Source organism: Apus apus, chromosome 2 (assembly GCF_020740795.1).
Source record: "Apus apus isolate bApuApu2 chromosome 2, bApuApu2.pri.cur, whole genome shotgun sequence".
Lineage (NCBI taxonomy): Eukaryota > Metazoa > Chordata > Aves > Apodiformes > Apodidae > Apus > Apus apus.
The window spans coordinates 55509581-55525282 of NC_067283.1; the positions used below are offsets into that span (position 1 = coordinate 55509581).

General features: G+C 42.4%; 1 protein-coding gene across 1 annotated transcript in view; it reads right to left on the reverse strand.

Annotated features, from left to right (window-relative positions):
- TPK1 (thiamin pyrophosphokinase 1) overlaps positions 1 to 15049 on the reverse strand; it is a 341274-nt gene extending 326225 nt beyond the window's left edge. The window contains exon 1 of the mRNA XM_051611450.1: positions 14835 to 15049. Within this exon, the coding sequence (XP_051467410.1) occupies positions 14835 to 14877 (43 nt within the window). The 5' untranslated portion in view covers positions 14878 to 15049. The remainder of the gene's footprint in view (positions 1 to 14834) is intronic.
- Between the last annotated feature and the right edge of the window lie 653 nt (positions 15050 to 15702).

The following is a 15702-nucleotide window of genomic DNA, read 5'->3' on the forward strand; positions in this document are numbered from 1 at the left end:
CAACACATTTAACATGGCATCACATTATCCCAGTGGTAGAATCCCCAAACCAAAGGAGTCTCCTATCTTTACTTTTCTCATAAAAGCAGAGCTTGCTCTAGGTTTATATAAGAATTTTTATGAAATGTCAGCATTCCATCTGTAGTCAGCTGCATTTCCACAATGGCCAGTTTACCACTTAAAATCACTGAATTCTTATTTTAGTCCCTAAATACCATAACATTCTGAATCCTGTATTCTTAAAAATAACTTTTCTTCCTGTGATTTATCACACAGGTTTTGTCATCTGCTGTATCATGAAATGGAGACAGCAGTCAAATCAACTGATTACCTCAGAAAAACAAGCCCCAAAAAAACACCTTGATGGGATGTGTATTTTTTTTCTGTACCACATCTGTTCAGAAGCAAAGCAAATGTAGCTGGTGATGGCATTCAAACTGCCAGAAGCCAGGGTTACAATCTATGAAACAGCAATTACATAATTTCTCAAAGGATTCAGGGACTGTTCCTTAGGTTCTGACAAAACAAACAGTGCTATCTTGAAATCTGCAATTAACATGAACATTACAAGAAAAAAAAAAAATCAGTACTTTTACTACTACCTGAACTTTAAAGCTCTTCAACAGGGTATTTTAAAAAGTATTCTTGTCTACAATTTATTCATGAGAAACTCAGGAACAAGTTTAAAAGCTTTCCCAACATTTTGCAGCACAGGACTCAGGAAAAGAATCCAAGTATTTTCAGGTTCATAATAACTGGAAATGAGTTGACTGACAAAATGCTACTATTTGTATTTCATCAGAAAAAAGCCTTCCCCAGAAACACCTGCATAAAAGCAGAATAACCAGCAATATTAATGTTTAAAGTAAAAAATAAATTAATTGGCTATGAAGAAAAAGAAATCAACTTTGTGCCTAACAGCTGAGAAACAATGAATCACAGAATGCCAGGTTGGAAGGGACCTCAAGGATCATCTGATCCAACCTTTCTAGGTAATTCTATAGTTAATATGAGATGGCTCAGCACCTTGTCAAGCTGAGACTTAAAACTCTGGACTGTGGGGAATCTACCGCTTCCTCTGGGAGACTATTCCAATGTCTGACTGTCCTCATGGTGAAAAATTTACCTCACATCCAATTGGAATCTCCCCAGGAGCAACTTGTGCCCCTGACCCTGCTCTTTTCCCTCTGACTCCTTGTAAATAAGGAGTCTCCATCTTCTTGGTAGCCACCCTGTAAGTACTGCAACATGGTAATAAGGTCTCCCCAAGGCCTTCTGTTCCCAAGGCTGAACAAACCCAGTCTTCTCAGCCTCTCCTGATACGGCAGGTCCTCAGGTCCTCTGATCTAATGAATTTGAATGAACATCCAGTGTATCAGGACAAAACCTCCTGGATAAATACAAAATGCTGTAAAGCACTAGGATGTTAAAAAACGAAAATGAATTATTGGGTTTGTAGAACATCCTAAGAATTGAATCAGAGTGTTTCCTAAACTACACATCTTTGAATTCACATACAAATGTAATGATCTGCAAAATATCTCTTTGGCAAATACCTACAAATGACCAGATGTTTTTGGCTGCCCGTGCTGTAAGCTATACCTCTGCACAGGCTCTGAACACCTCCATGCAATATGAAACTTTAAAGTGTTCAGGGCATGAAAAGCATTTTGTCATCTACTTTCTCTGCTACAGATGTCCTGCGAGGACTGGAGGGTGCTAAAATAATACAGCAATAATACATCTAAAGATCAGCCTTCTACTTAAACCTAAACTTCAGAAGTATAAAGTTGCATATAAATGCCTTCCTAATTTAGACTTTTCGGTATTATATGTAGAGAAGCTTACTGTGTCTGCCCCTGTAACATACCCTAGGTATCTTACACTGTTGTCTGTTGTCTTATTCTGGAACTCCAGTGGTGCCAATGCTAGCATATTTCGAACCTTAAACTCATTCAGTTCATATTTCACTCTCACTGGAGACTGGCTGTTCACTTCTATCCTCTAAGGAAGCTCATAGCACAAATGGCAAAATGTCAGAAATAATTAGGAAAACTAGTTTTATGCCCCTGAAGAACAAAATGTCACCTTTGTCCTCTCGGGCAGGGTGTTGTCGTCTCTAAATAAAGAACAGCTTTTGGCATCCATCAAGTAAATTCAAGCCAGCACAACATTTAGAGACTACCTGTATTTATTCCTGAATCTTGTTCCATTTTTTTCCTCCATTTTATGACACTACCTTCTGCATCCTCTGTACTCGTATCTTACTGCGAGAGTGGTAGAAGACAGAAAATACTAGATTCAAAACCCTGTTTCCTTCCCTAGAGAAAACATCTACACCCTTTGCTACTCCAGACTCCAGCAACTTATGATACAGCAGTCCAGAAAATCATCTTCCTCAGCCTTCTCTTCTCCCCTTACCATCTCAAAGTATTTCATTTCTATGAAGCGGTTGTTACAAGCTACCAAGCACTAGCATTTGTCATGCCTATCCAGGACTATCAAAATAAACTTCCAGGCAGAGGGTTAAGCATAATCCACAATATAAGCACATCTGCTTCTTGATGCATGGTATCAAGGAAGATCTCTCAGTGTCATACCCTTTTCTTAAGTGCTACAACCTTCTAGGTTAGTAGCTCAAACTTTAAGTAGGTAGCAACTAAAACCAAACAGTACAGTAAGAATGTAATTTGTCTCAAAGACCTAACTCGTACGCCAAATGTGTTGTCGAGCCAGTGGTTTGCACACTACTCTTCAAGTGCTCACATGTTTTGACATGATGCCATAAATTCCAATTTTTAAAGCTGAAGAAAGAGTGGATGTTCAACTCAGACAACCACCAATGCAGCATATGAACTAATTGCACACAGCTTCCATAACTCTTGTACCTCACACCACCAGGAATCTTGTACTTTGAGGGATACTTTCTCACTGGAGACAATAACCACCGTATAAATTAGACTGGCAACAGAATTTGTCTCTATAGTGACATGCATGAAAATAACACAAGTGAAACCTGTCAATATAAAGTAAACTATAAACTCTTTGTAAATGCATTCTGTTGCTGATTTTCATCCTCAGAAACTCATACTAAAGAGTTTTGGGAAAAAAAATATAATTAGGAGCCATTTTCAAATGAAGCATTCTTTCTGATAACCTGAAATCCCTCTGTGACATCAAGAGAAAGCAGATTCCTGGAAAACTCCTGCCACGGTCTCTAGAAGATGCTTCTGTTTCTTATCAGCACAAAATACTGTCTTCAAAAGCTAACAGAATAAGAGAACTTGTAAATGTACAGGGTTGGTTTTTTTTAGGTAATCTCTCTGAAATCTCTTGAAAATCAAATGCCAATTAGCAGCACTGTGGAAATTGATTAAATGAAATCACAGACAGATTTCACTGTCTGGCAAATGCACAGCAACTGCTACACACAGTTTTCATTCCTTATTTCAGAACTTATGGAGCTTCACTTCTCATACCCCTTTTCATATATTTGTGTATTTTCGATGTCACCTGTGATTTTGTTAAAAATCCTGCTTTGATAAGTATTATTACACAACTGCAGAAGAAAGCATTCATAATTTACTTACTGAAAACAACAAAACATGAGCAAGTCCTGCTTGTTTGAGTAGCCCATCTGAAGCTAGTATAATTACCTGAGTGAGAAAGTCTGCAGAAACAGCCTGTCATTCAGTAGCCGATATGCACAGAGAAAGCTCTCTGACTCTAGGTACATGATTCTTAAATACACATTTGAATCTTCTATGCTTTTGTACATCTAAGTAGTCAGAAGATCATCTAGCCCATTCCTTTGTTCCTAAGAACCACAATTCTAACTGAAAATTCATCTAACTGAAAAAAACAAGGCTCCTAGTGATGGGGACTATGTCTTCCCAAACAACATATTCCAGTGCTTCTGCCTGCTACCTCTACTTTTGTCCCCTAGTATCTAACTTGAGTGTTCTTTACTGCAGTTGAAATTAGTTTCTTATTCAACTGTAATAGAACCAGTGCATATTTCGAAGGTCTGTTACGTATTTTTTGTATTATGTATTTATGTATGTATATATGTATGCTTTTGGAGAAGCTGTGAATGGGACAATTCTGTTGCAGATAAGCTTCACAGCTGACAGTCTCTTCCACCGAATAGAACAGTAGGCTTTCCTTGCCACATTATCCTCTTTCAACAGGCTCCTCCACTCAAGAAAGGTAACAAACTCCTTCTACCTACTGTTGTAATCATAAGATGTGTATTTTCCATATTTGCCATCGGGGGAAAATAAGAAAAGGGACGATTAAGCAGCAAAGGAACAGACTGCAAAACTGTAAGTTTATGAACTCTCACAAAACATTACTTGCTTTTTCTATATATTCCTAAATTTAGATCTCCTCTCTGCTGTTCTAATTTACATTATTTGGGCTGTATAATTGTGTTATTTTACAGTTCAGTCCCTTTGTTAACCTTACATTTATTCTGTTCCAACTTTGTTCTCAAAGGAAACTGGCTATTTATTTCAGCAAATACATTCAGCAAATGTAAATCTGGGTGAGAAATAGAATAGTTGGGCATAATGTTGTGTAAGTTCAGCATACTTATTTGCTCCACTGTCTATATTCAAACTTCGTCCTCCTCCCTGTGGAATTCAAAGTTTTATTTATAGGTAAAACAGGGATACAATATATTAAAATACTTTTAAAGCTTTTGATAGCTCACAGTAGCTAGCAGTAAATCCAACACACTGTGTAGTAAAGTCTTAGTGCAGCAAGAAGTTCGTGCTGCCTAGGAATCATAACCAAGTACTAAAGTACCATCTTTGAGGGGTTTGGTTTGTTTTAATCATGCAACTTACTAAAAATATAAGAAAGACGTATGCTTCTCAATTTCTGAACCACATCACAAAAGCTCTGAAATCAGCTCCCAGTTCTCACGGACCTCCTTTGCAATGTGAGACTAGTCACTTCACAGTCCATGCTGCAGTACCCCAGGATATACCAGATACTTTTTTTTCTCTTAAGTCTGTCTGGATTACTTAAATGGTAAGGAAAAAATGTCTCTCCTTTGGTGGATTAAGTGTTTCCAGTCTGTAGATTCAGAGGCCAGAAAGCATCGCTGTGACAATCTACTTTAGCCTTTTGTATAAGGGATAGTCTGAAATTCATTATTGATTCAAGTCAAGTATGACTTGCAAATTATTTACACTGATGAAGAACCCACCTTTCAAGGTAGAATATTCAGATGGCTGATTATTCTTCTCCATGTTGTAACACTGTAACTAATTCAAGTATGAATTTGTTTGGCTCCAACCTCTGGGTCTTGTTTTGGCATTGTCTGCCTGACAAAACAGCCACTGCAATATCAATGCAAATAATAAATTATACTATGTGTTCTCTAAACAGCATCCCTCCTTAACTGCACCCCTGGGACAGCTCTAACAGTATCTTACTGGAGCTAGCTGACACTTAGAGCTTTTGGCAATAAGTACGCTAACAAACATCTGTTGTGACAGCCCTTTTAAGCGCCCTCTCCCATACCATATGGCCATCTCCAGCGAGCAGTACCACAAGGCCAAGACCCAGCTCTCATAACTCCCCATCCTCTCTGGGGAAGCCAGACACTGACTGATAATTTCACAGAGACTTCACACTCCATCAGCAGCAAAAACAGCCAGCTGCAACTAAAGGAGACGTGCAAAGCATGTCTGTGTTGCAACACACTCTGCCCATGTCCCTGCTAGAAAACCCTCCATGTGGAAGTGTAGCATTCTCTAAAATCAGGGATTTTTTTTTCTTCCTAGCATTGCTGTTGCTCCTCCTAAGTGACTACTGTCCTGCTCTCTGTGTATTTGGGCTTACACCTGGGGCTTTGTAAGCACAACTATGGCAGCTGTAGGTATGCAGGGAAAAAAGGAAAACAAAAATGGTCACAGAAGACAAAACATTATATAGTAGATCTACTTTCTTACTGATTTAAAGAATTTTGTTGACACAAATATGTAATTTATGACCTTATGACAAGATAGCAGACTAAGACAGAAGAGGAAATTCTTTCAGAGGCTCAAGTGAAAAAATTCCTGACCGTGAGTCAGGTTAGTACAACAGCAGCAATCCTACCAATACATAACAATAGTCGTCTCAATAGACAGAGGGAGCTAGGAAATTGAGTTTCCAAGTGAAAACCCTACAAGTCAGTTCAAGGAAGAACATGTAATAGCAGTTCTTTTATTTCCTATAGTTACAAAATGACCGTTTAAATCCTCTGTTCATAGTTACTGAAGTAATTAGAAAGGCTCAAAGCCTGTGCATACAGTACTAAATGTCATTCCCATAGTGGATTGTGGGCAAAGAAAGAATAGGAAAGCACTCTCAATAACATCAGGAATATGTCAGCACCCTAAAAAGAGAGGATTACAGATAACACCATTCTACTTTAAACCCAGTAAAAGTCATTATATTTTTCTGAAGTGAAGTCTTGGGGCAGTGACCTTTCAAGACCACTGCTGCCAAAGTCCAGAAAGCCAAACACTAAGTTGCCCTTAACAAAAGTTTCCTCAATGTTGTCCCTTAATTAATTTTTGTTAAAAAAAAAAAAAGCTGTTCTTCAAGGAACTTAAAAGGTAAATTTTCCATTTGGAGCAGGAAGTGCTAATATGGAGACAGATGCTTTCACAGCAGAGCCCAGTCTTCTCCAGTGTACCAAAGTCAACTCATTATGAACTAAATGTGGTCACACACTCCCCAAGAGCTATTCTTGTTGCATCCACAGCAGCCAAGCCACTGCACCACTTCCTTTGGCAACCCAAGTGTCCAAGTGGCAAATCTTTAGCTGCTTGACTCACAACCTGCCCTCCGTAACATTTCTTCACTTTTGGATTCACAGTATGACAAAATATTGTTTAGATGGTTATTAATTATGACTGTTAACTGTGCAGGGGAAGCACTCCATATGGGGACACAGACTACACTCACCAGGCTGTGCTCTACCCCAAGCAGCTTGCAAAGCACTCATTTCCAGAAGTTAAAGCGTTGCCTGCTGAAGTATCTACATTACAGGCTTTGGATTATGACGTTAAAGCCGACAAAGATTTTGATACATGTAAGCATAATCAATACACAGGTCAAACTCTGTAGTACAAACATTGCTTCAGCCCTTAGGATTTCTCCTATACATAAAATTCTCATCAAGAGTGCAAAGCCTCAAAATGGAGCACCTGGAGACAGCCTCTCAATTTGCACAGCTGCTCTGTGACACAAGTTAACCTCAGGGAAGTTTCAAGTAATATAAATAACACAGTCTGCTGAACAACTGCCTAGGTGTGGTTTCAACCCAGCTTCCTTTTAACTGATTCTGAGCAATTGCAGCTTTGGCCCATGCTTAGATATGGTCCTATTGACTTACATCAGTGGTTTGCTTGCCAGAGCTAAATCAGCTCTTAGAATAACAGCAAGTAAATCTCACACATACATACACAAAGATTTCACTGACATACCAGTGCCCTTCTGCTGTGGAAGCAGAACGGTACTCCTTTTTACATACATGCTTATATAGCACACATAACTGAAATGTTTGTGGGAAGAAAAAGAAAAGCAGGAATGCCTCTCCTGACAGTATTTGCTGTGCCTCCACCAAGCAGGTCCACAGACACTCTTATTGACACTCGCACAGAACTACAATAAACAGCAACAAAATAAATTTTAAAAAAGCAAAGCAAAACCCACATGAGCAGTCACAACTACAAAATAAATTAATTGTGATTGGATAGGTTCTGCTCCTACTGAATTCAATGGCCAGCTTCCCATTTATTCAACTGGCCTGATAAACACGTGCATCCCTCCAGCTTCTGTACTGCCAGAGAAGAAAGCTGGCAGATAATCCATCAACACAAGCTACAAAGAATCAGCACTAGTGCTGAGAAAATTCAACTGCCATTCAAAATGAAATTCAAAGCTAGGAAATAACAGGAAATGGCTTCAAGTGGCTTCAACTGCAACTGAATGTACAGAAATAGCTTTAATTTAAAAGCAATGCAAGCGCTACTATGTGTACTCTCTATGTAAAATCTAATTAGCTGAATGTTCCTGTATCCACTTTAAATTCTCAATTCTATTTTTAATTATGCAAAGGCATTACTACACAAACACTGTTAATCATATTCCTCAGGTTTAAAATCCAAGTTGAATGGAATGGAGAACCTATTCCCATGAATTACCTACATGCAACCCAGCAAGCAGAGCTATAATTTACAGAAAGATGTAAGCCAAAAATCTTCAGAACTGGTTATCCTTTTTTGTGATCAGGTATAGTCACTTATGGTGGAAGATTAATTAACCTTGCTGGACATACTGCAAAATCCGTTCTGTGTAGAGACTGGAGATGGGGAACATTCTGTAACACACCAAGGAGCAGGTGTATCTATCATCAGAGCTCTCTCCTGTTGCTTTACTATATTTTGTACTAGGTAAGATCTGCTACTGTGTTGTTGGTTTTCCTGTTAGCAAATTGTTAGGTTCGGTTTTTTTACCCCCCTCCTCTCCTTTTATCCACATGCTTTGACAAACAGCACTTCCGAGACCAGCACAGAGTATTTTTATTATGCCACACAGAAATTAATGTGTTAATTTTCTTGCTGGTAATTTCCCTGGACAAAGCACCAGGTAACAGCACTGTTCTTAAAGGTCATAATCCCTTAGGTTACATCCAAACCTAAAGTGAAAGCTGCTGAGAACTGACTTATGAAGAGAAAGTGCTAAACTTTTGGCTTGTTTTCGGGTAGTTTGTTTCCTTTGAGGATTTTTGGGGGCTTTTTAGGTTGCTTTTTTCCTTTTTAAGACTGATTTTAGGTTTTACTCTTGATTTCGCTATAGATTAAGCTTTGATTAATGTCTGAGGATGTTCAAAACTAAAGCAAATCCACTAGTATGCCTGGGATTTGTTATTTTGGATCTTGAAAAATCTGAAACCTGTATATATCATATTTTCTCCTGTGTAAATAAACTGCCTCATTTCTTTGCTTCATACTGAGTTTCTCCATAAATCAGACTTGGATGAGCTTTGCAAAAAAGATAAAAGTCTCTTCTGAAAGATGATTATTTTCTTTGACTTCTTTTAGCTTCACAGGATTAAAATTTTACTCTTTAAAGACTAGCAAGTTTAAATGCTTTCCAGCAATCCTGCACACATTTACTTGGACACAAACAACACGAACATTTTGATGTCTGGAATAAGTCTATTTCCTATTTCCTTATCTGGTGTTAAAACACAGAGGAAAAAAGTAGAAAAATAAAATAAAAAAGAACTACAGGATACATTAAGCGGCCAGCTACTGTATTTCCTAGCTTTAAGACTACCTGCTATACCTAAGTGACTCCTCCTAGAACTCAGTTTAAACTGATGAAAAACAACAAGGTCTTACAAAAATAATTTATCTGAGTGCTTTACCATCTATGAAAGCAGTAATGAATGTGAGCTTCTGTCTTGGAAGCTCCAGCAACATCATTGTTGCTCTTATACTCTGTTGAGGTTTTGTTATTGATTGCTTAGTTTTGGGGTTTTGTGGAGTTTTGGGTTGTTTTTTTGTTTGGCTGGGTTTTTTCGTGGCTTTTTGTTTGTTTTTTGTTTGGTTGCGGGGCTAGGGGGTGGGTTTTGGGGTGTTTTTTTGTAGGTTTCTTTGGGTTTGTTGTGGGGTGTTTTTTTGTTTGTTTGTTTTTAAGATTCCCTCAGTCCCTTCCACTATTTTATTCTCATCCAACAAAAAGCCAGCTATACCCTGGTAATCATTGCAATATATGGAACTACCAGTGCACTGACACTGCATGAGATGCAATCTATCACCCACACAACCAGCAACTGGCTTCAATGTCTGCTTATTTCAGAACGCGGCTGTGTGTGTGTGCACAAAAATAGGTAAAGGTATACTCATCTTCCCTGCTAGCTCAAATGGCTAAAGACGCTTGCTACCTCATTCCAAACAAGTTAAGTGCATATGAAGCATTTAAAAAATAAACAAAAGATCAAGAACTTCAAAAGCTATCAATGTGTGAAAGCAGAGATCTAACAGAAAGTGGTCAGGTAACAATGAGTATGGCTGCTAAATGCTGTCTGCAACCCTTCAGTCCTAAGTGCACCTGTAAGTAATCTGCACAACAATGCTTACAAAACAATTGCTGACCCAGCAAAGCCAATTAGCAAGCAGCAGGGTCAGAGGCTGAACATTTTACAGCAACCTCAAAAACAAGCTGAGGCATCCCAGGTAACTTGACTAAATGAATAGTATTACTACTTACATGAAATGAAAAGCAGGAGCAAGTCAGCAACGTTGACATAAACCCAAGTATTTTAAATGTGTTTCAATTAAAAAGATAGTATAACAGCGATACGGAAGTGCTTGCTAATTTCATTACGGAACTCCTGCAATAGTCTTGAAGGACTGAAAACCTTACTCACATTTTTCAACTTTGGTGAACTCAATCACAGCTTCTGAACAATCTGATTCACCTAAAAACTTCACAAATTGGATTCAACAGAAGTGGCACAAAACCTGTAAAATTACAGAGCAACCTAAGAGTCAGGGACTCCATTTGTCATATGCCTTTAATTTACAACAGCTCAGAGAGACCATCAGGGTGATTTCCCAACCCCAAGACCGTCTTGATTTCTGCCACAGAATTTTGTATATTAGACTGCAAGATAATGCATCACAGAAACCATGCAGAGCCCTAGTGAAGGGGCGTTTAGATGGTTATTGATGCTAATGTTAGGCTGGAGGTCATTTAGTGAATAGCAAACATGTCACTGTTTTACAAATAACTTTCAACTCTTAGTGTCAGAAAAAAAGGGAACATTAAGGAAAGAGTTTAAGCCCCGGGCATTTCAAAAGGAATATGGTGATATAATCCTTTCAGAGGTAACTTGTTTACAGTTGGTAGCATTTCCAGAAGACATATAGTAAAGAAAGAGACAATCAAGCTTGTAGAATGATGGACGACCATTTGCAGCGTATTGTTGCTTCCTCTTGTTGCCTGTGCTTTAAATTCAATGCAGAATTTTACAGTCCCTTTGTACAAAGAGACAACTATAAATTTCCACACAATTCCGAAGCGGTCTTTGTCCTAATTGTTGTGGCTGTGTCTCTCATGACATATAGATGACCTTGCTTCAGTGATTTGAAGCTAACACACCCTCTCCTCAGCAGACCAAGTCTTAAGCCCTAGGTCTAAAGGCAGCATAGCTCACAAGAGCACTTGGTCACAGGACCGAGGTGTGGAGGACAGGGAGGAACCAACCCTCACTGGTATCATATGCTCCTGGCAGTTATTGGAAACTCAGCTCCAACAAAAGCCCTCCCTGCAAGGCACAGAAGAGAGCCAGAAGGACTAGATTCACTTATGCTTTGCAGTCCCTCTGCCTGATCAAGAAAAGACAGCCCAAATGGGAGGTGCTAGATTATCAACTGAGGAAAATACCCTCCTTGTACATCACCCCACTTGATAAAAAACAGTAATGAGCAACATTATGAAGACTGTGGAAGGCAAAAAATCATTAATCACATCTCGAGATGTGTGAGAATCCAGGCCACATTATGGCATGCAAACATAAAATGTTCCCTGTGAGAAAACACAGCTTAATAAACTGGCAGTCTGCCCTTATAAAAGTCTCAAGTGTTATTCAGGGACAACCTTATTAAAGGATGCTACAGTACTTCTGCTGTTAAGCAGTCACAAGCACAGCACATTCAGCTCCTAAAGTTCATGGTATTAAAGAATAAATTAGAAACACTTGTCTCTCTGCAGAAACACCTGCAGCACAGTCTGGGACAAGCAGCAGGAGGCAATGATAGTGCAAGAAAAAGGTATAAAAAGCACGAGGAAAACATCTAGTCTACCAAAGGATGCTCCAGAAGACAGCAAGCTACTCTTACCAGGATTCACAGGCATAGTGTGACATGACTGATTATGAGCTTTCTACAACAGCTGCATCACAGCTTCACCCTGCAAAGCTTCTGCCTGACCCTTTTACAGCAGCACACAGGAATTCAGGGTGGATGTCTATGAGCCTTTTTAATGGTTTCAGTTCATGAGGAAGTAAAAATGTCTGTTCCAGTATGAAATAATAAAATTTAGAGCTAAATCTCACTTTTAAATTCTACCTTGTTACTCACTCTAAACTATATTAAACAAATCAACACAGTTCTGAAGTACAGCTGATTGTCGCATGGTCATTTTCAACTATTCTCCAGCTGTTCGACTGTATAATAATAATCTTAATAATGTTCAAGTCTCTGAGCATATTAGTTTAGCACAGCAGTGCTCAAATATCTGCTACGTGGACCTCATTCAGGTACTATATAGGGAGACATATAGTCTACTACAAGAATCTAAATAACTCTAACTAAACTGACTACAATTACCAAGACACACACAGCCCTGAAATCCAATTCAGGTACCTATTATTAAGTTCCAAAACCTGTGTTTTATTCTATTTAATATAAATATCAGCATAATTTCTCAACACCTTCCAAAAAAAGTAAAAAAGTAGTAACTTCCAAATGCAGCTGATCAATCTTTCACATTCTTCTCACCATAACATGCCACTGTATTTGCACAGGGCTTTAGAACGCAACCAGAACATGATACACATTTGTATTATTGAAGGCAATGGGACAAGTTCCACAGTACTTCAAAGGCCTTGCAAAGGTTTATTTTGTAACCTCACATCTTGCCTCTAAGAAGCATCATGTTCTAATATAATAGACATTTTCTATTGTTTGGACACTTAAATATATATCCCATTGAAGCAAGCAGATGAAGAAACAATGAACACTTTTTCAAGAAGAATTTGAGACCCCATTTCACCTAGTCAGTTTTGGAAATCTCAGTTCTGTGCTCCCTAAGTGAGATACCACATTTTGAACTGTGGAACTACCAAATAAATCTGCACAGTCTTGCATGCTTTGAGCAGGCTAAATCAACACTGGTAATGAATGTTTGTAATAATGACAAGGACCCAGATGCAGTCCTACTGCGCATTTTGTAGGCCCACTATCCTAGGTAATCAAGCCAAATACCTGTAGCAGCCGTTTCTTAAACAGAATGAGGCACCTTGACACCTCGCTAAAGCCTCTGGTCTGACAAGGCTGCGGGTCATCTGAAAACTGTGAACAAACAACCCAAGTCTTTAACTCCAACCAGTCATAACCAACTGGAAAAAGAAATACACCGTTAATCCTGGAAATTTGGGACATATGGTAGTCCTAACATAATAAAGATGCCTATCAAAAGCAACGATCTTAGAATAAATATAGCAATGTCTGCTCTTCCCCAGGGATAAATTCTTAAAGTATTTTTTCACATCACCTTACTATATACTCTCAGTAACTACTCTAGGTAGTTACTCCTCATTCAATACAAGAGGACATCCCACTGCACCAACAGAGTTAATCCACTAAAATCTCACCTCCATGCCCATTTCTTCTTTCAACTCAAAGCAATTATGCATCTCCAAATACACAAATGGCCCAGAGCCAATACACATTTCTGGCAGGAATACTTTGAGTACAGCTTTACTTGTTACTAGCTTTGAACATACCCTGAAGAAGTCTTTAAAAATTTGAGCAAAACATTATTTAAAAAAACAAAACAAAAAAAAAACAAAACCCACAACAAACAAACAAACACTGGAAAGAGTTTAACGTGTCCTTAAACTGCTAGTTGTAAAAAAATACTGAATTGTTGAAAGTGTACATTCTGTTAAACTCTTCCCTTCCTCCAGATCTTACCAGTAAATGAGTAACAACACGTACCTCATCATGGCAATTTAAGTCTCGGTGTCAGGACAGAGCGGCAAAGAGCAGCTTAAGTTAGAATTCAGCTGCCATGCCGAAATTATTTTTATGCAGCTTTACAGTCACATTACAGAAATATAAAAATATTTACTATTTATAATGGTGTCACCGAACAGCAGATTGGGCCCTACTGAATCAGATACTGCCGGCACACAGCGAAGAAAAGGTGCCTACCCCAACCAGTTTACAAGCTACCTAGGTGAGTCTGTGCTTGTTACAGGTGCGCGATCCTTTAGAGGCATTGCCTTAATGATACACCTCTGGGGGTCTCGAAAATAATAACAGAATGCTCGTGAACAGCTAAGGGGGCAGCAAACCACCACAAAACCCCACACCCCAGCCCCAAGGCTGTGCCCTGAGAAACGGGAAGCTCCGTGTGGGGCGCCAGGGAGGCGGGCAGAGGCAGGAGGCTGCAGGGCGAGGCCCGAGGGCTCCCGCCGCCGCGGGCACACGGGGCAGGGCGCACGGCTCCCCTCGCCCGGAGACACCAGCTGCACCAGGCGACAGCACCGGGCCCGGCCGGCCCGAAACACCTCTGTCCCGTTACCCGCAGGTACCGGTTAAACCCGAAGAGATTAAAACGCTAAAGGGGTTAAAACTTCACCTCCAAAGGGGTGACAATGGCAGTGAAACGGGCACGATAAACAGCGACCGGCTGCAGCGCAGCGGGCTGGCGCCCGGCGGGCCTGGCGGGCGGTAAGGGCTGCGGGGCGGGCGGTAAGGGCTGCGGGGCGGGCGGTAAGGGCTGCGGGGCGGGCGGTAAGGGCTGCGGGGCGGGCGGTAAGGGCTGCGGGGCGGGCACGGGCGGGCGGTAAGGGCTGCGGGGCGGGCACGGGCGGGCGGCAGGACACGCTGCTGGCAGCGGGGCGGGCTCCGCAGCCGCCCGGCTCCCCCGGGCCCCGCAGCACCGCCCAGCGCCGGGGCCGCCCCGCCCCGCACCCCCCCGCGCGGCGGGGCCGGGGCCGTGGCCGTGGCCGGGGCCGGGCGGTACCGTACCGGCGGGCAGGAGGCAGTCCAGCGGCGTGAACGCGCGCTCCATGGGCCCGGGCCGCCCTGCGTGCGGGGCAGGCGCACACCCAGCAAGGACGGAGAGCCCCGCGGCTCCCCCTGCGCGGCGGGAGCTGGGCGAGGGGGGGGGAAGCGGGAGGTGCGCCCGTCCCTTCTCCCGGCAGGACCAACGACCTCTGCTGCCCGCGGGCGGCAGGTACCTGCGGCCACGCGTCCTCCCCCCCGCCCCCGCCCCCGGGGCGGCGCTTCCCCCGAGCGGGGCCGGGGCCGGAGCCGGGAAGGCGGGCCGAGAGAATCGGCCGCCGCCGCCGTGATCCGCCGCTCGGCGATGGATTCAGCAGCGGGAGGGAGCGGAGGCCTCGCCCTTCCGCCCCCGCACGGCTGGGGGACCGCGCGGCCGCTGGGCCTGCGCCCCACGGGCCTGCCGGGAGCCGGGGAGGGAGGGAAGGAGGAAGGGGCTGTGCCCTGCCGGGAGGGGCTGTGCCGGGAGGGGCTGGGGCAGACATGTCCTCCCCGCAGAGGCGCCTTGTCGCCCGGCTGCGGCCGAGGGGAGCTGCAGAGGGCAGCAGAGGAGCGCAGCCGGCAGCCGCCCCTTCCTGCTTCCCCCCCGCCCCCTGCAGCGCGGCAGCCCGGGGGCTGAGGGGGGTCCCGCCGAGCCCCTTGCGGGGCCGGGGACTCGCCTTCCCCGGCGCCCTGCGCTGGGACACTGGCGTGTCACTGGGAAGTCTTCTTCCCTCTCCGCCGGGAGCTTGAATTTCCAAGGCGGCGAAGGCTTCGGGCTCATCTCGGCATCGTTCTTGCAGAAGCTGAAGCGCAGCCCGCGGCAGGAAGCAGCAGCTTGCCCGCCCGCCCTCCC